Below are 25,845 nucleotides of genomic sequence, written 5' to 3'. Positions count from 1 at the left end.
TGCATTAATGAGTAATTTGTATGTTCTTTTCCTCTGTTGTATGGTCTTGCTGTTTTCCACAGCTGACTTAAGGTATCCTTGTCCCCTTGCTTTTTTTTTTCTCAAATTCTGCACTCTTATGTTTATATACTGCTTATTAAATGCTTATTGAACGTATCAAAGGGAATGTTGTTGAAAGGTGCATAATATGATAAGCTGCTGGGTGCACAAGCTTCTCTTTCAGGTCACCTGAAGGGCTTGAGTACATGAAAACCTACCAGTTGTTTTTTAACCCTGCTGCATTCTTTGATTTAATAAAAAACAGTATGTTTCCCTCTGTGCCTTGCTGAAATTCAGATTTTTGTCTCACGTTGTAGTAGTATTTTAGCCTGTAGCAACACTATAGACTGTAGCAACACTAAAGACTTCTTCAGCATGTGATATAAAATTTCTGTATATTTTCCATTTTCATGATGTGCTGACAGAGAAGAATAATGAATAAACAATGTGGCCTTGTTAGATGTTAGCATAAGTTTATGTGTGTATACAACTGATACACTTGGATCTTTAGATTTGTGTAGCAATTAGCATATGTATGTTTGAAAGTTTAAAAAGATCTGGATACCAGTGTTATTAAGTACCTCTGAAGAGCCTTCTAGTTGTGTTTCCTGGAGATTAATGGGCTAATATGAATCATTCCTAAAATATGTTACCAGTGTTAGATTTCTTAACTGGGAAATAGGATTTATTGTTTTCCACATGTTAGAAATTTTGATTCTTTTCCAAGATGATAATTTGTGCCTGTTTGTGGGTGCAGTTAAAGAGAAAGGTAATAAACCAGGTGCAATGATAGCAAGTAATTTTACATTACAGTAGGGAAACGATAGGATTTCTTTTGAAGTTGACTTTTGTTAAAGTACGGAAAAGGTCTGATTGCAGAATCCAGTTAATAATACGTCATCATTTCAGCTACCATGCTACTGCTATCGCTTCATTTCTTTTTCTGCAATCTTTTACCTGAGAACTGCACAATAACATGCATGAATATAGACAAATACCTTTGGATAAGGTGATGAAGTTTTCAGGGTAGAAGTCTTTATAATGGGGCAGTGGTTCCAAAATCAATATTACCAAATATGTGTGCAAGCACATCAAGCAGCAATAAAAATTTGATCCAGATCATGCAGTGATGCACAATTCCATTTCTGTCAATTTAGTCAAAGTACATTGAGGCAGCAAAAAAGCATAAATCCTTGTTTATGTCAACTTGAAGAGGACAGGATTTCTTGATGCCACATAAATCTTTCTGATAAAAAAGTTAGCCTACCAAAATTGTTTGAACAAATTTGGATTTGTGCAGTTCATTTATGCTGTGTCATTTCTTTTTCATGTGACCTCAGTTTTTCTGATCCAGTACAGGGAACTTGAAAGTTGCACATAATAGATCATTGAGCCATGGCATGAGATACTTCTCATGCAGATTTTAGCTAGTCTTTTTGGAGCTAGTGTTCTGTATGATGTACCAGGTAAGAGAATTACACCTCTAAAAGATATGGGCATAGCAAGCACAGGACAGGAAGCCTTTTAGCTGTATTTCAAGCTTTAAGTCTAACTTTAGGGTTGGGTTGGGTTTTTTTTTTTCCAGGTTTTGCAATTTAGTATGGAAAGATCTGTCTTTTTGTCCTTTTTCTTCCTCTACTGGCCATTACTCCATAGTCTTGGCTGACAAATTTATTATTTTATTTTGCAGTTTTGCACACACAAGAATTCCTTGTGCTTTTCTGCAGACATTACCTATCATGAAATTTTGCTCACAAAAGCCAGCAAAGCATGTGAGTTGTTAGTCAGTTTTACTTACGGTGGCAAGATGAGCAAGAAACATTTTAATACATTCTTTACAATTCTAACATCAAGAAAACAGTTGAAGCTCTTGAAATGCAAAATTGTTTTTCAGTTTTTGTTCACTTGCAATTCCAAAGCATCTATAGAAATCTAGCATGGCATGTGATTTTAAAAGCATAGATTCTGAGGATGGGATGTGCAGATGTGAATAGAGGGGAAGTTTGAGGTGGACTGAATATAGAAGTGTCCTGTTCTCAGCTGGGACAGAGTTAATTTTCTTCTTAATAGCTGGTATGGTGCTGGGTTTTGAATTTAGTGTGATAATAATGTTGATAACACACTGATGTTTCAGTTGTTGCTAAGTAGCGCTTGTCCTAAGTTAAGGATTTTCAGTTTCCCGTGCTCTGCCAGCAGGCAGGTGTGCAAGAAGCTGGGAGGGAGCGTGGCCAGGAGAGCTGACCCGACCTAGCCAAAGGGCTGTTCCATACCATAGAGCGTCACGCTCAGTATATAAACTGGGGGGAGTTGGCTGGGAGGGGCAGACGCTGCTCGGGCATCGGTCAGCGGGTGGTGAGCGGTTGCATTGTGCATCGCTTGTCTTTTCTTGGGGTTTATTTCTCTTTTTGTTACATTTCTTTTCATAACTATTATTATTATAATAATAGTTTAGTTTAGTTTAATTACTAAACTGTTCTTATCTCAACCTGTGAATTCTACTTTTTTTTTTTGATTCTCCTCCCCATCCCCCTGGGAGGGCGGAGGTGTGAGTGAGCGGCTGTGTGGTGCTGAGCTGCTGACTGGGGTTAAACCATGACAGAAAGGAAGTTGGATTCAAAGTTGGATTTGAAGCGGCTGTTGTTGCTGCTTGATTATATTGCTAGTACCAAACGTGTGAACTGTTTTGGACCCTCCTAAGCCCCTTGGTGCAAGCAGATCAATGTCTTGAGTTCTTATCTGAAACATTTACTAGACTGCTTTGTCAGCTTCATGGACATTGTGCATTGAACTCTTACCATAAAACACTACCAGGCTTTGCAGTACTAGATTTCCTGACTTGCACAGTAAGTTATGATAACTTACAAATTGGTCAGGTAGAAAATGTTTAATCTTAATACTTGTGAGTAGATGGAGAAATAATTGTTTCAGGCAAACCAACAGCTAAGTGGGTCTTCAGTGCACTGAGTAAGAAAAAATCCAGTGCAAATGGAGAAACAGTAGAACAATAGGTACTGTTATAATCATTTAACTTGATTTTTAATTTAGGATTTATAACTAAACATGGTCTATACGTTCATCATAGAAAATGGCTTTTGAAACTCTCCTGTGCTTTACAATACTATTTCATTTTGGTGCAGCTCAGAGGTGGGAGGAGTGATTGTAAGCCTGGGTATTGCTACATCTCGACAAGAACTGGAAATATTGGCCTGTGTTGCATAAATATAAGAAGAATATTAATTTATTTTAAAAGCCCTAATTTATTCCAGCTAGAGGAATCCCCAGTGAATAATTATGCAATTAAAAAACCCCTTTTTATGATAATACAACAACCCTTTGTCCAGTAACTTGTGAGATTAATTTAATTAAAAAACACAGTCTTAAAAATACACTTGTCTGCAATTGAAAGTGTGTAATCCCTTGAGATGGAAGTGCTAGTTAAACAAGAGTTCAGCCCAACATAATTCTGCCACATTAGTGTGTATTACAGTATATTAATTTAGAGAGCAAGTTCCATAGATGACTGATCATTAATGTTTATTATGATTACACTATAGTAATCTTTGTTTAGTCAATAAACATTTACACTGAATCAAAAAACGGTGGTGTAGTGTGTAATATTGCAGCCACTTATCCATGTTCAGATAATTTTGTCCTAATGATACAGCAAGCATACATGACTTTCTGTTAATTTGCTATACATTAGGCACTTTTTTTTTTTTCCCCGCATGCTTGCACTGTGCCAGATGAACGAGTGGATGTGATAAGAAAATAGCTGCACTGTTTCAGACAACAAAAGAGTATTTCCAAAACCTCTTTGCTAGTAATGGGTAGAAATAATCCCTTTATTTTAGTGGTTTTAGAACTGGGAATGGCTAATACATTCAGATATTTATATGCAGTAGGGAGACAATTTTTATTTCACTCTGACATGCTTAATTCTTCCCATAAATAGATTTTTTGACTCCTTCCAGCAGAGGAGGTGTGGCAGGGCAGGGGGAAGAGATCACGCTTACATATTTCACAGTCAATGAAATGACAATGCGTCACTGGTTTCCCAGTAGAGGAGGAAAACTAGTGATGGGCAGTCTAGCAGAACTTGTAGGTTCAAAGTATAACCTGCTCTGTTTACCTACCTGCTCCTCTCCTGCAAGAGAGGTGATCACAAGCATTGTAGAGTCAGGCAAGGTGCAGTATACTTTGAGACTGAACATGGGAAAATGTTTTACTGGGTGAGCGAGGTCTGCATGGCAGCCTGCAGTCCAGAGTCAGCTCGCATAGGAAAGTCAGGAGTGGACAGAGTTGGGTTTGTGCATCCACGGGGGTTGTTCATGGCCCAGGACGTCCCAAACTGCAACACAGCCCCTGCCGCCGTGGAGGGGGGGATCATGCTGCACTACGCAGTAACCCTGTACTGTCGTATTTTTTTTCCACTCTAGCATCTGTACTACTTTAGTTATGTTCTAAATTTTCTTATATACAAACGTGTGTATGTGTAAGAAAACCTAATGAATACATTGTTCTTCCCCAAGGTTCTCTCTCGGAGGAAAAATAATTCTATTCAACAAAAACTAAACTTCTTATTTCAGGAATGTGTTACGCAATGTTTACCATCCTCCCTGCTGTGAATTCACTTTCTTGCACAGTGTAGCAAATGTGGCTTTATCTATTTTATATACAGTGGATGTTTGCTTTAAATGAATGCAGTACTGGTTAAAAATTGCCTAGTTGATGGCATTGGAAAATGAAGTCTGATTTATTATCAGAACAAGTACAATATAGCATCTAAGCATCTCCCACCCTCTCTTCAACATTAATAAATTTTTGTTCTAAACAAGATTTGAACCAATGAGGGTTAAGAGGATGCTTCAAAATTACATTTAACATCTTTGATAAAAATGCTTACTCTTTCTGTTAAGTTACTGGTCTTTCCTGTCTTTGCTGCTATATGTCTGTGTGGTGAACATAGTTTGCTTTGTATTCACACAGGTAACTTAGTGACGAAAATTGTTTGCTTACTAGGTTATTGAGCCATCAAGCTTCACCAAACACTGTATCACAAATGAAAACTGTTGCTTAGAAAATTACAGTTCTAGTTGACAGTATAATTGTAAGTACTAAGGAAATACAAATACATTTACTCATTCAGTCAGGTTTCATCATTAACAGTTGAAGCAGAAACAGTATAGTGGAATGAATTCTTAAGCCTTAATAATTTAGGAATTTGTGCAAATAAAAAAATACCTGCTTGCAAGTTTCAGACAGAATTCTGTTCTAACAGATATCAGACTAGCAGTAAGAAATGAACAGAAGACAGGATCGTTCCATCCCATCTTGAAGTGGGAGTGTTAAAAGAGTGTAAGCACAAAAAGCCGGGGGTGAGTTGCCAGCAAAAATTGGTATCAAACCGAGAGTCCCTAGACCTAAGAGCAGTCATGCCTGGGAGTAAGGAACTGGGGTTTGGGGTACAGGCTCTGTAGGGAAGTCATGACAGTGGGGATGAGGTCCACAGAAATACCAAATACCTGTAGCACGCTGTCAACAATAATTGTTCTGCCAAGTTGAGACACCAGCCAGGGTTTCTGCATGGTGCTAGGCTACACTGGATGGCTCTGTCACGGAGAGTTATTTTTTTGTGGCTCAGATGTACAATGCAGATGTGCTCTGAGTGGCCCAGGTGCTGGAGGAGCAAAGCCATGTTTCCTTGTGACTTCAAAACTCCAAAGAAACAAAGCAATTCAGGTGTTTGCAGGGGTTGGGTAATTAAAGAATAATGCTTTAGTATTTATCTGGGAATAAATACTGAGAGAAAACCAGCTGCATGAGCTAGGGCTTCTTTCCAAGTTTAGGACAATACATACCATCACAAAGTAAATGCTGTTCTCCTATTTTCCAAGCACTGAATAGATGAACCTAGTAGAAAATTGCTTTCAGAGAAATCAGTGCTGTTTGATCAGTGTGTAACTTGGTATGATAGAGCACAGAGACTCGTGACAGGGAGACTGTCTTCCTTTCTTTCTGATTTTCAAGGCTGTGTCTCAATCTGTCGCAGGAATTAACCTTTGTGTGTGCTACTTCTCTAGTCATTATATGAAAAGAATTCAAAATCCCTCAAGCTAATGTGATATAGAAAGGAAAAAGTCTTTGTCTGGATTTCTTTTAAGACCATATGCATTTAACTTTTATTTTTACTCTTCTATTTTAACATAATATTTTTCATCTTAACCTTAAAACTAGATAAATTCTTACATTATTTCTGGAACGAAGTAGGGATGCTACAGCACAGTGTTGTTTCATATGGAGGTGCGGGGTTCTAACCTTTATAATTTCTTTACTGTTTTTGTTAATTCTGAAAGAACAGAGGTGTCAATTTAACATGTAAGAACCTAAACAATGTTAAAATTTATGCACAAAATAAATGCTGAACAGTTGCAGGAATATTTCTAATATTTTGCTTTAAGTTTTAGTTTTGTGTGTTAAGTGATACAGAAATCAATTTATGTAGATGCAATTAAGAATAGTGATTATGCTTTTAAAGTTGATTGAAATACCCATACATAGTTGGATAGCCTTTTGTAAACTTGCATCGAACTTTTCAAATTAATAATTTTCTAATTGTAAATATGAATTTACCAACTTGTATATCATCACTCAAATTATTTTTTTTTTCAGTTTGCTGGATTTTTTTTTCCTTTGAAAATTAATTTTTCATTGAAAGTTTGGTTAAAAATGTTTTGACATTGCAGAGAAATGTGACCAGTTCTAGGAATTTGCATATATTTACCTTTACTGCACCGGAATCAATGGAATTTATTGCAGCAGTAAGATTAATTTGGGATTAGAGCCCAAATGGAAAATGTAATAAAATAAAAACTGTTTAAATTGTCCTGAATTTCAGGCTTCGATAACACTTCTCATCGATATTGACATGTGGAAGTAACACTAGAGTATTTACTTTTCCAGGCTTCACAGTATTGTCATTTTGAAAAGGGTATTTCAGTTCTGTGCAAAACCGGAGATGCAGCCGTGCAGCTTGGCTTGCTGCGTGCAAAGCCTCCTTATGCAGCTGGCAGCCTTGCAGCGTACAGGGCTCCAGGCTGCAGGCGAATCTGTACTGGCTCTTGGTGTGGAAGGAGAAGGCATTGCAGTAACCGGGAGACCCCCTTTAGTTTAAGAACGGTTTCATCCATCTGTCTCTTTGCTTACATACTTCCCGTTTCTGATCCGCTCAGTGTGGTAGGTACAGTTGGGTGTTTACATCACACACCTACTCTACCACAGAGCATAGACCTCACTTTAAGACCCTATCTCTTCTCCAGAATATGCAAGCTGCTGCCAGATATAACAGAGCACGTGGCTATAGGTTATAGGCTCCATCTTCCTTCCTCCTTGGAGCTGGCGGAAGGCAGAGCAGCAAGCGGGGCTGGACCGCATCTCCTCCCTCCTGCAGTGGCTGCATTGCGTTGCCCACTGTCGTAATGCTGGGAAGGCAAAGGAGGCACCAGCTCTCGCAGGAAAAGCAGTGGGGGTTTTTTGCCTGGGGAAAATAAAATACCAAATGCGTACAGCAGATTAGGGGAGTCTGAGTCCTGTGTGTAAACCGCTGCTATCAGTTAGGTTACACATATGGTATAAGCAGTGGCCTGACAGAATGAGAAGCGAGAGAGGATAGGGGGCAAAAAAGGGGAGAGGGTAGCTGGGAAGTGTATGACACCTATAGGTATTAAAAAAACAAAACAAAACAAAACAAAAAAAAAAAAAAAACAAAACAAACCACCACCCCCCCCCAAAAAAAAAAAAAAAACAAAAAAACAAACACCCCTTTATGCTGCCAAGTGAAACTTAAGAGTTTCTATGGTACGATAATTTGTCGAAACTGCAAAGAAGAAAGTATTTTCTGTATTTTCACCTGTGATGTAGATCTCGATGCCAATGTTAACAAATACTGGTATTTCAAAATGAGTGAGTATGTACTCCATAGGTAGCCTACCCTCGTAGCATTTTGCACAAAATTGGAAGTGCAAGATGGAAGAACGCGAATAGTTTGCTGGGCATTAGTCCTGTTGCAGCAGAGATCTGGGACGGGGAGCTTGTTAGAGGAAAAGGCTGTGAAGAGGTGGCGGGCACTGAAGGAACGCTGCCATCAACTCTACCACTCGTATTACTTGCGTGGCTGTACAGCTGCTTTGCTGTTGAACCCAAGTTCCCTTTTAAAAAGCTAATCCATGTGTTGTATATGTCGAAATATGGTAGTCCTCTTGATTTTATTTATACTGTCATGAAAATTGTTCTAGGTTGTGAACAGGCCCTCTGAGTAGCAAGGAAGGCTTTTGACATTAGCTGAATTAGCCCCAAATCAGTCCTTAAAATAAGAGGCCCAAAGAACCACAGCCCATTGTGCTTTTGCTGGCAGTCTTGGTGTCTACTTGCTATGCATGGTCTAGCTGATTTTCACCAATGGGTTGCCAACAAAGAGTGGTAGATCAATAAAGAATATGAAAATAAATGATGTCAAATACCTGAAACCAACTGCTAATGACAAATATGGGCTTTGGTTTTGGTAGAAATTGTGTAGGAAAAACACTGAGGAAAAGCACTATTTAGTGCAGGCAACCTATGAGAAGAAAAGGAGGATGTTTTGAGTACGCTTTTCACAAGTACATTATGCACTCAGCTCATGTGTTGCTGTGTTTATAAATTCCATAGCAAAGTTCCTGCAGTATTATAAATAATAAAATAATCTTCAGAAACCACTTACCTGGTTTTGTAGACGATACCCCTTAGCAAATACTGGGTTTAGACAGAATTCTCATCCTATCAAAATGTAAATTGCAGACTGATGTTACACGGTGATCTGTGTCACACCTTTTAAAAGTAACGAAGAGTATCAGTAGAAGGCAAGAACATGGGGGGGGGGGGGGGAGGGGGGGAAGAGAGGAGAAACCACACTATTTAAATTTGAAGAAGAACATATCTGACAGCTGAGTGAACAAAAAGAATAGGCATCAAAGACATCTGCGCCTTGACAAATGTTGGGAGGAATCCCTCGTCTTTGTTTGGACTATCCATAGATGCGAGTTCATTATCAAGCAGTTCTGCATGCGTGACTGCCTTCATTTTCGATAAAGTAATGCTCTTTTAGGGATGTCAGTAAGTAATAACCTTGCACATGGAGGGATATAGGATGTGGTATTTTGTAAAATACTTCCAAATTTCTATTATTAATAAAAGGCTTGTAGTTTGGCTCTTTTCAGGGCTTTTTTTTTTTTACTGTCTTTTGGGTGAGGTGAGGTGGGGGAAGGCACTAAATCTGACAGTTTACTAGAAACGGTAATACGTAGCATGGAATGCTATTAAGGAGATTATGTTATCTCCTAGGAACAGAGAATGCTGTGGTCAACGGGAAATCAATTTCCGAGGGTGCTACAGTAAATTTGTCTTGTAACTGGAAACTTTCTAATTGCTGCCCCAAGGGAACAGTAAGCTGAAAATCAGGCAGATGGTTTCCTCCCCATTTCCCTTATTCTTTGATTCCATCTAAATTATTTCTAGCTTCCTAGTAACTTTGTGTGTTAAATGTTTGAGAATGTTTTAACGCTATCGTAGTTGCTCTCACTTGTACAGTAACATTGCTGTTCGAAAGCCAGATGTTTTTTGTTAGGTTTTGGGAGAGATTTAAATCTGTCTGCTTTAGATTAAGCCACTACTTCGAATTATAGCATTAGCAATTCGTATGAAGGAGAAATTGTTTTTTATTCCATGCTATGCAGCAGAAGGATCGTGTCCTTTTTTTATTTTTTTTTTCCCTTCAAGCAGGGACTCAGAAATGGCCTTTTTTCCCTGTTCCATCAATTCATTGAGACTTTCATTACTCATGTCATCTGAAAAGCATTCTAGGGTCAAAGATATAGCCTAGCTTTTGTGACTTATGATTTTATTCATGATTTACAGTTAAAATTCAATAGGATGGAAAGGCCAGTTGTAAATCGGTACTTTAGAAGGAAGGTAGAGCCCATTTCCTTATAAGAGCTTTGGGAAATATTTGGTTGAGATGGTCTATGAAGAGGAGATATATTGAACATTGCCTTTCTTTGTTCTGGAAGTTTGTCTGAATGCAGGTAGTAGTCTATGAAAACTAAAATGAAAAACATAACAGAAAAATAAGTCACAAAGAACTTGTTGTGGTCAAGTTCCAGTTTGAGCAAAAAGCAGAAAGGCCTGCTTGAAATACTCGGTGGAGTTGGAAGCCGAGGAGTGAATACAAACGTGAGCTGTAGGCTGAATTTGGAGCCCCTTGAAAACTTCACAGTATCATTACATTCCTACAAAATGTAAATATTTTCTTTAGGGAAAAAAAGTTGGGAGGAAATTGTTCAGGTAAGATAGAAAAAGTCAGTTTTCCTTCTTTTTTGCAACTACACTATGCTTCAGAAACATTTTAAAATTTTATTTGAAGTAGGTACTTATCTACCATTTATTCCTGACCATCACAGGTACACATGATCAGATAACATACCAAGTACTTATGAGCAAACTACATCAATCACTAAATCATCTCTAATACATGCCACAAATTAGTTTCTAAAAAAACATTATCAGACTAGTTGATAATTGTTAATTTTACAAATGCCTAAATACCACTTATAATAATAATAAACAAATTAATTACTGGTTGGAGTATCAATCACTAAATAATTTTTTTACATCATAATTTAAAAACAACAACAGAATTATCATTTTGAATACAATGTAGTAAAATGAAAATGAACTGAAATATATCTCACCCAGAATTGGTTCAATTTTTTTTTAAGAAAATTGATGCTCGGTGAGAAATTGCATAATTTTTTCTTTTGAACCTAATGGGACTCTTTCTTATGTTGTATGTGCTCTTAAATTGAGAGTTTCTTGTAAATGGATATCATTATTCTCAACAAGAAACAAGTAAGATTGTTACAAAATAGTTGGTGTTTGAAAATCTTAAAAGTGGTAGAACCATGTTTGTATTTTATCTGCAGTGCAGCAAGTTCTGGCAATGAATGGTTGCGTTTGATGATAATTACGTTAGTGTCAGATCTGTGAAATGCTTTGAAAATTTATGGAAAACCTTCATTAGCCATCAGAAGCTCTTTTAAATATGATGGTTAGCAGGTACTTGTTTTACTGTGGTATTTGGGAGTTGTAGTCATATACTAGGATGCAAATTTGTGGTCGCTCTAATGACTGATCTCTCCTCAGGAAGATAGGTAAACCTATGCTTATAATTAAACAGACGTTTACTTGCTTTGTTGGTGTGCATTTGATTTCTAGGAAACTACTTCTATATCCCTTCTCTGGTTTAAAAAAAAGAAAGGATGGTATCTGGCTTTCAGACTTGTGGGCCTGGAATAAACCTGCTTAAGCTTTAGGATGTGCAGGGTGGGCAGCAGCAAGCAGGCAAACTGTCTGGTCTTTTTTTGGTCCAAAATAATTTCCCAGTTTCAGTCTTTGAAGGAGCAATACAAAATCTAACCTTGGCAAAGGAGAACATCGTACTTCTGTATGCTTTTTTTCAATAACCAAGCCATGAATTTGCCCGTTTCCTTTTTATTTAATGTGTTTAGGTGAAGTCAAACTGGTATAAACCAGGAGTTTTAAATTAAAAGGAGAGTTATAAAAGCGTAAGTTCTTTCCCACCTAGACACCAGAGTCTGGATTTTTAGTTTAAGGGAAGTACTCATTTTGCTTTTTGGAGCAGCTGCTTGGGGAAGCAGATTTTATAAATTGTATTCTTTGCTTCTGATGCTCACTTTGGGTGTCTTACTTAGTATTCTGTTTACAAAGCACTCTGCAGAGTGTTTGACAAAAAGCAGTGATTACACACAGGAACTGCTGTTTTTTCAGTTTTTTATATGTTAATGTTCACTTAAAATTTTCATGAAGCTCTTTCATGTGAAATGTGTAGAACTTAGAACTGCTATAGAATAAGTGACTTCTGGTGTGAGGGTATGAAGTGTATATATAGCCTCTTCATTAGAGAAATAAGAAAAAAGTAAGGTTTAAGTTATTTCTGGAAGTGAATTAATCTGTAATTCTCATGTTTATCTTTAAAAATGTGTAATATATAAGTATTTTGAAGAACAACCCTCCTGAAATAAAAACAGATCAATTTGTTGAAAGTCTTGTTATTATACATAGCTTTTCTTTTTTTTTGGACCGCTGTTTTGAAATACTTTTATAATATTCTATGGTGTGAGAAAATGGTGGCCAAACGCCAATGAGCTGATTCCTCAACAATAACTGGGCAGTAGATTTCTGATGCGGGGATTTTTTGTTGTCTTTTTATATCTGTATAGTGGGTAAAATATGCCACATTTGTGATGACAGCTACTTTTGTTTATTTTTGTAGGGTTGACCCAAGGACAGCTTCATTCTGCAAGAATCAGTTAGCAAGATCTGCATATTGTTCCTAAGGGGAAACATGTCTGAGATTGACTATGAGAAGTTAGCTGAAATAGGTAAATATTTTTTATTATACTTCAAATGACATCTGTGTAAAGTTACAGGTGATTTAATAGAGCATCTTTAGTAAGTGAGAGGCTTCACCAATATTTTGTAATACTTCTTGGAGCAATCCAATATGACTTACAGCCACTGTACTGATGTGTACCCTATTAAAGCCATTAGGGTTGAAGGTTAGTTTAATACATGCAGTTTTTATGAATTATTGGTAGATGTTCCTAGTGCAATTCTAGGCTATTGGAATATCACCATCATCACATTTTGTGGCACAAATGGGAGTCATTACTCCAAACAGACAAGTATTGAAAGCGTAGAGATTGCTGTATTGCATGTTATCTCCAAAGATGTTAGTTGAGCTGAGCAATATGAACATGGCATTAGGGGCCTCATCATTTTGAAAGATTAGTGTTAGATTAGTGTTACATTTGATATTTTTTTTCCCTTGAGTTTTTGAGGCTGAACCCCAGAGCAAGACTCTTCCAGGTGTGGGTGAGTTTTTTGGTTGTGTTTTCCACACCTTAGTGCCCCTCCCTCCCCCCCCCCCCCCCCCCCCCCCCCCCCCCGCCTTTTGTCTCGCTTTCCTTGTCCCTCACCTTATCTCTGATTTCCCTAGCTCATGACTTTCAGAAGCAGCTGACTGGCTTTTTTACTCCTAGGCCTGATTCAAAATCCTCTGAAAACAATTTTCCCCTCAGTCTTGACAAGCTCTGGATCAGGTTTCTCACGTTGTCTCCCAGCCTGGGTTAAACAGCAATAACTGTGAATAGTAACAGATGATCCTCTGCTGTAGCTCATGGAGCAGGGCAAAAAACTCCTCTGTCATTTGCAGGAGAAAAATGGAGCTGAGGTATCCCTCAGTTTGGAACAATGTCTCTTCTTTTTTTATTTGTGTTTATTACAAAACATCTCTTGGGCTCCAGTCCTCTTGTTCACAGGTTTTAAAAAAAGAAAAATAAATATACTAAGAATTATCTTACTAGGTTAGGGCTAACTAGTTAACTAGCTTTTCAGTAGGTATGATTACTGTTGGGTCTTCTTTAATCCCGGTGAGTAAGTGCAGTACAGATGGGTGTGGGTATGTACTTTGCTTCTCTGGTTTTTAGGCACATCTCGGAGCCAGACAGATTGATATCTGTACTTTGTTACAAATCCTTACCCCTGCTTTTTGGCAACCTGTCTATTTTTATGCACGCTACAAAATAATTTTTTATGGAAGGAGTTAGTCTCTGCCTCTGTGCCAAAGGCTGTAGTTAGCACATTGGTTGTTTCTTTTGTGTTTAACTTAAATATACATTTCACTTTTAATAAAGCCTGGTAAATTTCAGTGGATTATGGTAAACAGTTTACAGCTCCTGCTTCACATTCCCAGAGACTAGCATTTTCTATTTCTTTTTCTCCCTCCCCTTTGCAACTTTTTGTTACTTTAGGTGGTTACAGTGCTTAAATGTGGGGGAAAAAAAAAAACAAAAAAACCAACACAAAACAACAAACAAAACCCCTAATAAACAAAGTAGTGTTTTCCTTGTTCTGGATTTTAACATGACTGAAATATTTTTAAAAGGAAAAAATTGTGAAACTCATAGACTGCGTGATGTATATTTTATTATTCTCCGCTCTTGGGACAAATATATTCTTTAAAGTGTGGAAAATACTTTTCCCGTTAAGGTTAGTGTAGCTTTTTATGAATGATACACTCCTGAAGGGTATAAAAATACACATTTTTGAAATAAGAATTTAAACTTTTTTTGTGTATATTAAAAGGACTTTAAAGGTATATTTCTAAAGGTAGATTTCTGCTCGCCGCCACCCCCCGCCCTGGACTGCTGATCTGTTTTCTGATGAGTCTTTAATGTAAATTCAGACATAAAGAAATGTAAAAGTAGTACATGTGTTCCTGACTTCTCTTTGTCTGTGAGAAGCCCAGCCACTAGTAGCATTTTTCATCCTTGTGAAATGCATTTTTGGTACAAATCACATTAAAAATGAGGCAATAAAGCTTTCATGTGGCTGTTTATAGGATAGAAAGATGCTGAGAAACTGTGAGTGAAAAGCATTCCAAAATATTTAGTAAGAGTTTTTCTCTAACACTTATTAGCTACTGGTATATAAATCTGGCAGAAATCAATACTTAATATATTCTGTCTGCCCTAGTGTGTCTTGTGTGGTGGTCAAGGCATATGAAATATGCAGATGATCAGAAAGGCATATGTTCATGAAGCAATTTTAAAAGTGGCACTAATAATGTTACAGATTCTACCTTCTTAAAATGTACATGATAAAAAGAGATGGATGATGTGAAGGGGGTAGTGCACCTAATCAGAACATTATTTTTTCTCTTTCTGTGCTGTTAAACTACCAAGACACTTGTGTGTTTGTGTAGCAATTTAATGTTATTCCTGTCAGTTTCTAGGAAATATTCATTTGGATAGTGTAGAAGCATTAGTGACAGTAATTATCCCAGAATCCGTGTTCATTTGAATATGTACTTAGGATCAGCTCTGTTTTGAACCTTACAACAGTTTGGAAAACACTTGAGAAATAAACAAGCCAAACAAAACCAAAAAAACCTGGAACAAGATTGATAGACCTTGTGTTGCTCATTTCAGTGCAGAGTAGATTTTAATTTTAGGATCTAGTCTAGATTCTACTGAAGTTGGAGTGCCCATTGATTTTTACTGGGCTTTGAGCAAACTTTTACGCCTTTGCTTGACCTCTAGCTGAAATTACATGCTGGATGGACATTTGGCTGCCTTGCCTATTGCAAGTTCAGAAGGTTAAAGGATTTCAAGGAAACAGTGGATTCTAGGGGAGGTGAGATGGAGATTTGTTTGCAGTTTACTAACTTGATGCTATGTGGTGAGTCTGCTCTCAGAGAGCATTCACACGTGGTGTTAATGTGGAGTAACTGTCAACGCACATGTTAGCATACTGAAACTTTGACTTCTTCATTTGGGCAACCTTGAAACAAAAGACAAGAAGCTGCAGATGGATGCAAGAAGCAGATTGTGGGAGTATAGGTGAGACAACACCAGCAGTCATGAATAGCAGGGTCAGAGCATGCCAGCTGTCCCGTCATTGTCAAGATTTTTGTGAGCATCGCAGTAGGTATTAATCTTCGGGTGGATGTGAAGGTAGCTTTGAGGTATTGAAGAGTTGCTTTTCTCACACATGAGAAAGGGTAAAGAACAAGAAACTGATTTGAAACTGCAACAAATGGTGATAAAGGCCTCTGGTTTTGTCAAACTGAGCTAAAATTCAACCCTTTAGTAATACATTGGAGGCAAAAGATTTTCTCTGTTCATTAGCACTTAAGCATTCTTGCTTGCTCCTTTAGAACTGCAGAAAGATGAAGCAGAAGATACACAGTCAGAACAGAAAGAAACATTATTGCCTTCACCACCTGAGGATCCTGAGCTAAATATCAATCACCCCTACTACGATGTTGCGAGACATGGCATCATCCAGTTAGCAGGTATGTTTGGAAGATACTATGCCTTTACCTTACTACATCACATTTTTCTTACTGTACTCCTCAAGGTGACGCATAGGAATCATGTTGATGCTTTCAGCCTTCATCCTGAAAGGCAGCTGAATAGAAATATGTGAGCTCAGTGCTTTTCTACAGATGAATTGTGAGCCAAATATTTGAGCTTAATCTTGCTTTAAAATATAACTATAGTGATATATTATAATCTAAGGCTTAACTGTGACTGTAACAGATTTGTACTTTATTTGTGATATGCTGTTTTGTTTTCTGAATAACCTGAATTGTTGTGTAGCCACACATAATCATTTTTCTAGTCTGCCCTGGAAAGGGTGTGCAACTGAAGAGATATGGGTAACTGTATAAACACTGACAAAAGGCAGAAAGGAAACTGTTGATGTAAATGTTAACTGCATGTATCATTTGACTTTCTGTTGTGACATAGAGAGAAGCTATGGGTACATAGCATAATTGAATATTGGATCATATAATGTTTGCAGTTATTTATTTTTAAAACATTCTGGCAACATATAAGACATGTAGGCATATTTATGATAAGGAAGCACCTCTTTAAAGTATGCATTACATATTTTTTTTCCTTTTGGTTTATTTTTGGCATCAATGTGCTTGTTAAAATAGAATTAATAGTCGCAATCCTGAACTAAACGTATACACGTAGAAACAAGTAGTAGTATTTGACACTGCTCATCCTAATGAAGTCTAAGATTGTGTCTTATTGTGCATATTTTTTGTATCCCATACTTTAGTGAGCCTAGATTATGATTTTTCAGGAAAATTTTGAACTCGGGTTATACATAGGTACTTTCCTGAATTTAAGCCATAAACAGGATGTTATCCAGGTCAGTATCAGCTTTAGCAAAAACAGTCCTCTGGTGAAGTATGATTGTCAAGGGCAGTGAAATCTGTGGTAATTTGACTTCAGACTTATAGTGGGAGTAGAATTTTGCCCACAGTAACTTCTCTTCTTGAAGCTAGTTACACACAGGATGATAATTACTTTGTACCTTCTTTAATACTAACCCCCCAACATAAGACTCAAATCCATAAACAAGGGAATAACAGATTGTCCTGCTTCGGGCTGGAATAGAGTTCCTGTTTGTTTCAGTAGCTGGAGGAGTGCTGCAGCACAGAGACCCCAGGGGCTCCCCAGGCCCCAGTGCCCTCACCTGTGTGCGGGGGCGGGGGGAGCACAGCTGGAGGGCTGGGCCCCGATTGGCTGATATTCCATGTCATGTGATGTTATGCTCACCATATAAAGGCAGGAGAGGGCTGGGAGAGGCTGCCACTTCTGGGAGTGGGGCTGTGGGGCCTTTGTGTTGGGGATTGCTGGCTGGGAGCAGGCGGGTGTCGGACAGCGGATGGTGAGCAGCTGTATGGTACATTACCCGTTGATACTGCTGTCAGTGTATTATTCTGTTACTATTATTAAACTGTTTTTATCCCAACCCACGAGTCTCCCTTTGCCCCTCCGATTCCCTCCCCATTCCCAAGTGGGGGGAGGGTGGGTGAGCAGCTGTGTGGCATTTAGCTGCTGACCAGGCTCAAACCACAACACAGATTCACAGTCTTGCAATTCAAAAGCTACTACCTACTAGCCCACTAGGATGTTTCTTGCTCAAGCACCAGTTTTGGGATGGGGGAAATGCCAAGATATAAAAGTGATTAATGAAACCATTGAAATAAAACTGACAAAGTGTGAAATAAATGTGTTAACAGACACACTTGGTACACCAGAATCACTATAACTGTCCACCTAAGCACCTTTTCCGGCTGCCATATTAGGCTACATGATAACACCTTTAAAAGAGATCTTCAAGACATTTTTTTTTCTCCTGCTATAGTATACTCAAGATCAAATTCTGATGGGCTGTGTATTATCTACTTCAACTTTAATCACGCACAACTACTTAGTACATGTCTGTTGTTGCTCCTTATTCTTCATTTACTCAAGCAGCCATGGGAGTCATAAGCACTTGGTATTTGTCTGTTTCAGCTGCTGTTAATTCTAAAGGGTCCTTGTGTGTTTATTTTCCTTTGAGGAACCATTGTGATTTTAGCAGCTATGGGCAGAGCTGACTGGTGATAAGCTGAAATCCCTCAGTCTGTGCTTAAACAAAGTTTTTCTCCATCCCTCCAGACTGGGGGAAAAGGAGACAAGCTGGCAATCTAAGTAAGTTCTCCTTGACTGATCAATAAGATATTCCTTGCCGATTTTTAAAATAAATAGATAAAAGTTTACTTACTACCAAGGCAAACTAAAACCATAACTTTCAAAAGGGCTGTGTCATTTGACATGGTAGAGTTAAAATAGCGAGGGAACTCAAAAATGGGGAAAACTTTGGAATGAGAAGGTGAAATCTACTGGAACAGCTCCTTTGAAAAATTCATGCTTTTAGTGCTGGTGAAACAGAGAACGTGTGGTAAGGACAGAATGATAACCAGCCTGCCCCTTCCTGAGCAGTCCCACCCAGCTTCATCTTATGCATAGGCCTTATTCCTGTGCTAGAGAATGGGAATGTGCTTCAGTATAGTGAAGGGAAAGCTACAGTGTTTTTTAAAGAGACCTACCTGTAGCTTCCTTAGCTTCATCTTGAAACTTGTTCCATATCAGTGTTTGTTTGGAATAAAGTCCAAACATTAGGTATACTCCTGGTTTAAACTGACTGGAGCAAATGGTGGTATTCACGAGATGAACCTCGGCTGAAGCGTTGGATTATCTGCAGTGGTTTTGTCCTTAATACTGCAGTCTTGTAGGGAGAAAAGTCCCCTAGCCATTGTTTAACCTCAGAAGACAGTGACTTTAGCTGCCATTTCAGTCAGAAATATATGATGGGGCTTTCCAAGTCTACCAGACAATTTAAATGCAAGGCACAAGCCAGGAGCTGTGCTTCAGAAGGCAGCCTGCACCCTCAAAAGCAGCTCTCATGGTGGGATATGAAGGGAGAATGCAGAGACGCACATATGAATGCAGAACACGGGGAAGGTGAAATATGATCTGAAGACATGCTTCGCTTCCGCAAAACAAGACCTTCCTAGCCCCAGTGTTAACTGGTGTGGGGTCAGGTTTGACTGTTTTCTGGGTTTAGATTCAAGGAAAGGATGAGCTCTTCAGATTTCCTTCCCTTCTTGGAAAAGGCCAGTTCCTTTTGAAACAAAGAATTTTTAAATGTTTTGTACCTGGTTTATAATGGCTTTAATAATCTCTTTGAATAAGACAAAGTATAATTTCAGTGTTTGGAATGGCTGTTGTAAAGCCATTCTGAAAGCTGTTCCTTCAGTTTTAGTTCTCTGACTGAAAGGCAATGAGCTGTATTGTTTGAAATGATTGAAGAAAAATAATTTAGGTGAACATATTTGCAGTAATTTATCCATCTCATAGTGATCTAGCTTCCAACAGTTAATTTTTTAAAAACCCCTAAAATTCCTTCTTGCTTCTCACACATTAAAATGACTTGTACTTACTTTCCATAACAATAGCTTTGACTGTATGCAAGAGAGATTTTTTGAGTTGTATTCATGCAGCATGAAAATACAATTAATTGAATAAGAATAGGCGACATTTTTAAAAGATGTAAGTTTTAGTAATTGTTTATTAGTTACAGACTGATTTATGTCACTAATACCAATGTGCAGCTGACTAAGCATATGTAAATGGAACAGTGCTGCAATGCTGGTTCTTTTTATTTCTGTTTTGAAGGAGAAATTTCAATTTGTTGTCTAAAAATAAACTCAAGCTTATTTTTCTTTGAGGCAAAAAGGGATGTATAAGTATATATGATGCATCAAACTTCCTTATTTGCTATAGTTTACTTCTGTAATATGATTGCTGAAAAATTTTGGCAACACCTTTTTGTTTTTAATATGTGCTTATTTAGTAGGACTCTGTCTCTGATACTTGTGTTTTCATTAATTGCTAATGACATCCTCTTACGTGTTAGAGAAAACTTTTTAATGGAATCAAAGTCCATCATTGCTTTAAATCTATATTTCCCTTCTGAGCCTTTTATTGATTTTTTAGTTATATTTTAAAAATTCAGGTATCCAGCCTGGGTCTTTGTAGAGACTGTCCATATTTTTCTTCAAGATCCAGTTGATTTCATGCCCTTTTCTGATTTTGTATCAGTGCATGAGATACAGATTGGAATAGTGTTACATAGATCAGACAGTGAAAGGTAAAGTTGTAATTTAGTTTTTCTAACATTTAAGGAGAAACTGTAGTGAATTACCTAATAAGCCTAAGACCCAAGTCCTAATAATTTTCAGTCCATCTTAGTGACAGCTTTGCTACTTCTTGAAATACCTTCAGGAACAGATCTGTGGTCTGTAAATTGCAGTGCCACAGGAAAGAACTGGGTTTAAAGATTATTTTTCTTTCTTAAAAGATTTAGTTTGTTGTTTAGGGTTTTTTTATTTATTTCCAAAGGCTATTCCTGAAATCAGTATCTCTGACATTATTTCATGAGTACCCTTGCAGGGAAGAGAAATCAACTGGAGAGACCTGAGACTTCAGCACTTTTCAGGAAGGAAGCTGAGGGCTCTGGTTCATGACCTAGTTGCAGCACAAGAGCAGATTTTAATGTGGGCTTTGCACTTTACAAAGCGTGTCCTAACTAATTGAGTCTTGTCATGTTTTTCTCTCAATTGCTGTGAGAGGAGCTCCAAGATAAAGGTTGATACCAATGAAAAGTGTTTCCTGCTCTAGTGGAGAGGGAACTTGCCTGAGTGATAGAAACATGGCTTCATATCCTTTAGGCAGGGATTGAATTTGGGTTTTCCAAATTATGCACCACTTTTCTTCTTGCTTCTTTCTCCAACCATTTTCTTCTCAGAATGTGAAAGGAAATAAATCCTTATTTTACTGCATTCCTCACTTTGAACGTAAGACTGTGAGTTATAGTGTCTTTTTTAAAGATAAAACTGAGTTAATTATATCAAAATATATGGATGTGCTTTGTTGTTGAATCTGAGAATATATAACAGATCTGCTTTAAACATCATTTAGTAGAGCAACAGGCTTGCTAAAATAAATAATGGCTCAAAGTACCACATTCAAATGTTTGGGTATCTTGACAATATACCACAAGTCATTCTACACCCCAATATATCCTATTAAAAAGAAAATCCTAGCACTATTTCCCCTTTACCGAGTAAATTTAAATTATATTCCCTTTCTGTTTGACTATGCTGCTGTTTCTTTGCATTCCTTAAATTTTCTTTTACTCTGTCTGTGATTTATCAAAATACATAGTTTTGGATCACTGAAAGCAGTTTTGATTTTCAGTGCCCCTTTTATGACTAGAGCATTGTTCTAGTCCAAAGAGTCAACCAGGTAGAACTGTACAGGCATTAGAAAGGTAAGCTTCAGGAATGGCTTTAACTCACCCTTATTTCAACTTATTTTACATACTTTAAGAGGAGCACAGATGAAATGTAAATAATTGATTACATCAAAAAGCAAGCTATCCTTTTGCTTTCAGTTGATCTGAAGAAAATGTACTATGGCAAAATGTTTTTCGTAGACAAAATTTAAAAGAAAATTTGCTCATGGAGGAATCTTTGGGGAATCTCTGCCTTCTGAGGAGAATGAACAAGGTTCCTGATGTAGGTAGTCTCCTGAACATTCACTTATAGTCATTCCTATTTAGAAAGACACCTGAGCATATACTTAATTTTAATTGCAATTCTAACGTTTTCCAGAATTAGCCAGGTGCAGTACAGCTATAATCCTCTCACAGAAAGTTGGTTTCTAAATAAATAGGTAGGCACGAGTAGACTCCAGAGGAATGAATGCAAAAAGGGAATTTAGAGCTGGTAGTGTTCTCTGTATTTCTTTGGTGGATCTGGTCTCTGTCCCAAAGGATAAACTTTACAGTGGATATTTTAGTACTTCATCTTTAAGCTGGCTAATATCCATTGTAATATATTTTCATATGATGGTGATCAATGCCAAGAGAAAGAAGACTCAAATCTCTACAGCCAAAGGTATAATAAGCTTCTGCTGCTAATATTGAGACTCAGCTCTGTTATCTTGGCTGTGTATTTCTTAATTGACTAAGAAGTTTGCCATTATGGATGGGCATTGATCCATAGTGGATTAGTTGTGGGTGTATTTACTGTCCATTACTCAGCCTAGGCAAAACACAGAAGTTTCATGATGGCTTTTTTGCGACCCTGTATTTTTCTGAGTTGTAGAATGAGGCTTGAAAGCAGTTTGTCTTGCCATTTAAGATAGTAATTGAGGCTTAGGCTCATTTTCTCTAGCTTAAATTCTATGAAAGAAACAAATATGTGAGCAAGTGTTTTCACTATTGTGGCAAGTCCCCTGGATTTTTGACCCTACATCTACTCCCGTTGAAACCAATGGCAAAACTTCTATTGGCTTTAGGATGTCACTTTACTGTAATATGATAATGACAAGCTTCAGTGAAGTAAAATGATATTTCATTTTTCACTTATAAAATACTAATGTTTAGTATCATCAGAACAAAAAGCTCTTAAAAAGTCATACTAAAATTACAGCATTCAAAAGATCTCATTTGCAAATTGGAATGAGCTGTATCATCAGAAAAAACTTTTTCATTCTCAAGAAGCAGTCTGAAAGTGCTGTGCCATCCAAATTCTTAATTAAAAAGTAGAACAATCCCCTTTCCCACTTGCCCTTCCTTGTGTCTTCCTGTAACTTTTTTCTAGTGCTAAGTTTGATCTCAGAAGTGATGGCTGATTCATACCTGTTTCAGCGAAATCCAGACAAATAAAAACCCCAGCAGATAGCTCCTCTTTTAATGTGTATAAATCTCATTTTGGGCAGTGTGCTCGACACCCCGCGCGGTACTCGCTGAGCACGGAGGAGGAGGCTGGCGTCGCCGTGCTGTGCTCCCAGCGCAGCTGAGAATCCTGCGGCTGCCCCGGGATGCGTCTGCGCTGTAGCAAGTGCCTGATCTGAAGGCTGGAGCCTCCCACTCGTGGGCGAGAAAAGTCTGACAGGTCTTTTTGTGGATGAGGGCAGAATCTGAGCCGGTGACTTTTAAAAAGGTGTAGGTAGTTGGCTACAAGAGTGTGAGTTCCCAGGCAGTTAAGGCAGTCGGTCTTTGGGAATGCCTTCTAAATATCTGGAGCTCAAAACCAGTGCAAAAAGGTAAGGGGAGGAGCGTATTTTTCTAGGCAGGGTAGAACAGGTTATCAGCTTTGATCTGAAAGTGTTTGGTGACATTAGCCTGTGAAATGAAGTAGATTAAAACAAAACTACCTTTTTGACCTGAAAGTGAAACGTGAAGGAGTAAAGCTGATATTGCAATTATTTTTCGCTTTGTCCCCTGAAGAAAATGAGACATATTTCAGTTCTGTCTTGCAAAGTCCAAGCAGTAGGGAAATACTTGTTTTGTGGGATAAAAATATACTCTGTGTGGATTTAAAATCAGCGTACTTCCCATTACACTTTCCTTTGAATGTGAAGATAAGTGCCACTCCCCACTTTACCTTTAAACTGCACTTTATGTGTTTGGGTAAAAATTGTATCCTTAAGGTCATGGAAATCAAACTATGTCAGAGTGGGAAGCAAATTCTGCAGCAAATGCCATGAGCATTTCTCAGGGTGCTCAGTCCCAGCCCTTCTGCTGGAGGACAAGGAAAGCCTGCTTCTCTTTTGATTGGCACCTCGTGTGTCATGTTAAAATTTGATGTTGTTCAAAACATTATTGATGCCTGTGAAGAAAGAACAGCCTCTTTTCTTTCATTAGCTGTCATCACTAATGGGAAGCTGGCACTGCTTTATTTAGTTTTTAATGGAGTTGAGGTTATCGGTCACCTTTTCTGGTTTGCTGTTGTTGCCTGTGTGGCACTGCGGGGTGGGAGAACAAGGTGCTGTGCTCTGCTGGTAATTTCGAGAACATTTCTCTGCCTCAGTTTTTCCACTATTGAAACCAAGCAATTATGTGTGTTTTATGTTCTAAGTGTATCTGCAGTCTTTTATAAAGCCGGGGATTTTTTTTTTCCTGCTTTTTAATTCAAGCAGTTGAATGTGACCAACAATTAGTGACTCATTTACTAATGTAACTGGAAACCTTTCTTAGATTTATTTTGCTCATAAAAATGATTGTCTCTAACAAACAAAATATCCTACAGTGCATTGTAGCACAGCAATTTTTTCACAAACAAGCCATGATTTAGAGAACAATCTTTTATTAATGTTTTAATTTAATTTTGTACATCATTCATATTAATGCATGTCACATTATAATGCCTTTATAAGTACTCTGAGGATATCAAATAAGGCACTTAAAAATAACTTCAGGAAATAAAATTATCATCTGTTAAAGAACAATAGGCAGACATACCTCAGTACATATAATTGTTTTGTTGTGCATGTTCTTCCTTTAGTGGTGCTTAAGCACCTTATTTAACATATGAGTCAGAATTTATTTTTAATGTGGAAGAGGCACCAGGCCTTGTGGGATGAAAAAACACCTTTAAGAAATATAATAAAAATAAGCAGTCAGCCAAAAAGGAACTGGAAGAAAGAACCAGACAGCAGAGAAAGCTGTGTTTTGGAAGTCAGAACTACAGGACTAAAGTGGTAATTGCCAAAAGTCAAGCTGAGTTAGATCATTAAAGCAAATAGCAAAAGGTTCTTTGGTTGTATAAATAAAAAAAGAGAGAAGTGATCTTCTGTAAGATAGAGTGGGGTGGCCATCAGAGGTAATCCAGCAATAACTGTCAAACTAAACTAATACTTCATCTTGGTTTTCAGTAAAGACAGAAATATTTTTAGGTCCTGCATGTGATGTTCATCTGCAATTTATTATCTAGCTTGTCACCTGTGTTTAAGAAAGATGCATTCAGATTGGAGCAGGGAAGCAAATAGCTAGGTTGGGGAAGAGATGGAAGATCTAACTTGCTCACAAGAGGTAAAATACAGGGTGGAAGGGGATAATATTATTGTCTAGACAGTCCTTTGGGATGGTAAATAGTACTGAAGGAGAAGTACTGTGTCAGCTGAGTGATGTCACTGTCAAATAAACAAATTGGACCAAACTTGCTATGACTTTTAGACGGGAATTGAGAAAGCAGGCTGCTAGTTGTCAAAGCAGTGAGCGGGAGGAGCAAGAAACTGAAAAACCTAACTGTTTTTTTAAGATAGAGCTCAACAAATCAATGGAAGAATTATGTGCTATAGTTCCTGGTGATAATACAGGCTTGGAACTGATAATGCAGATGTCTCTCAGTCCACATTCCTATGTGAAAAGTCACTAAGTGTTAATCAAACCTCTTCCTTCCCTTCTTCTGCACCTAAAATGCAATGGATTTAAATAGATGCTGTCCCATCATGACCTCAGTAAGTACTGTTGAGCACAACTAGGTAGGAACTGGACAAAGCAAATACAGGGTTTTTTTTTCTTAAGTGTGGAGTCTGTCAGGTAAGGACAGCCACCTTTTCCTGAGTTGAATGAAGGGAAGCGTGTTACTATCAGTGGTGGGTTTTCATGGGAAATGTGTGCTTGCAAATCTGGAAAGTGTTCTGTTTGTTCGATCAAGTAATTTGAACATCTCAAATATGAATTCAGTCTAAACATTTTCTGGGATGTTTCTGTGTTGCTTTAAAAGGAATAGTATCTCTCATGTAGATGTATGTTAACATCCTCACACCTCACAGTCTTCAGTGCTGAGTTACCTTTAGTACAAGCATGACAGCCTCAGCACCTGACTTCCCAGATAGAGGAACTTCGGTGTGAGGTGGGCATGGCATGAGCACTAACCTTGTCTTTACAGACAGTGTGGGTGAAGCTGTCATGAGTCAGAGTAAATGAACT

The 25,845-nt window shown here is 37.9% G+C and overlaps 1 protein-coding gene across 4 annotated transcripts in view; it reads left to right on the top strand.

The window, feature by feature from the left end:
* Positions 1-25,845, top strand: part of ARHGAP8 (Rho GTPase activating protein 8) — an 83,100-nt gene that overhangs the window by 10,776 nt on the left and 46,479 nt on the right. For all 4 annotated transcript variants that reach the window (XM_042795372.1, XM_042795373.1, XM_032986200.2 and 1 more), the window contains 2 exons: positions 12,422-12,530; positions 15,869-16,006. In XM_042795372.1, the coding sequence (XP_042651306.1) occupies positions 12,494-12,530; positions 15,869-16,006 (175 nt within the window). In that variant the 5' untranslated portion in view covers positions 12,422-12,493. The remainder of the gene's footprint in view (positions 1-12,421; positions 12,531-15,868; positions 16,007-25,845) is intronic.

This window comes from Tyto alba, unplaced genomic scaffold (assembly GCF_018691265.1).
Source record: "Tyto alba isolate M040663 unplaced genomic scaffold, T.alba_DEE_v4.0 Super-Scaffold_21, whole genome shotgun sequence".
Lineage (NCBI taxonomy): Eukaryota > Metazoa > Chordata > Aves > Strigiformes > Tytonidae > Tyto > Tyto alba.
This window is presented reverse-complemented; position numbering and strand designations above follow the sequence as displayed.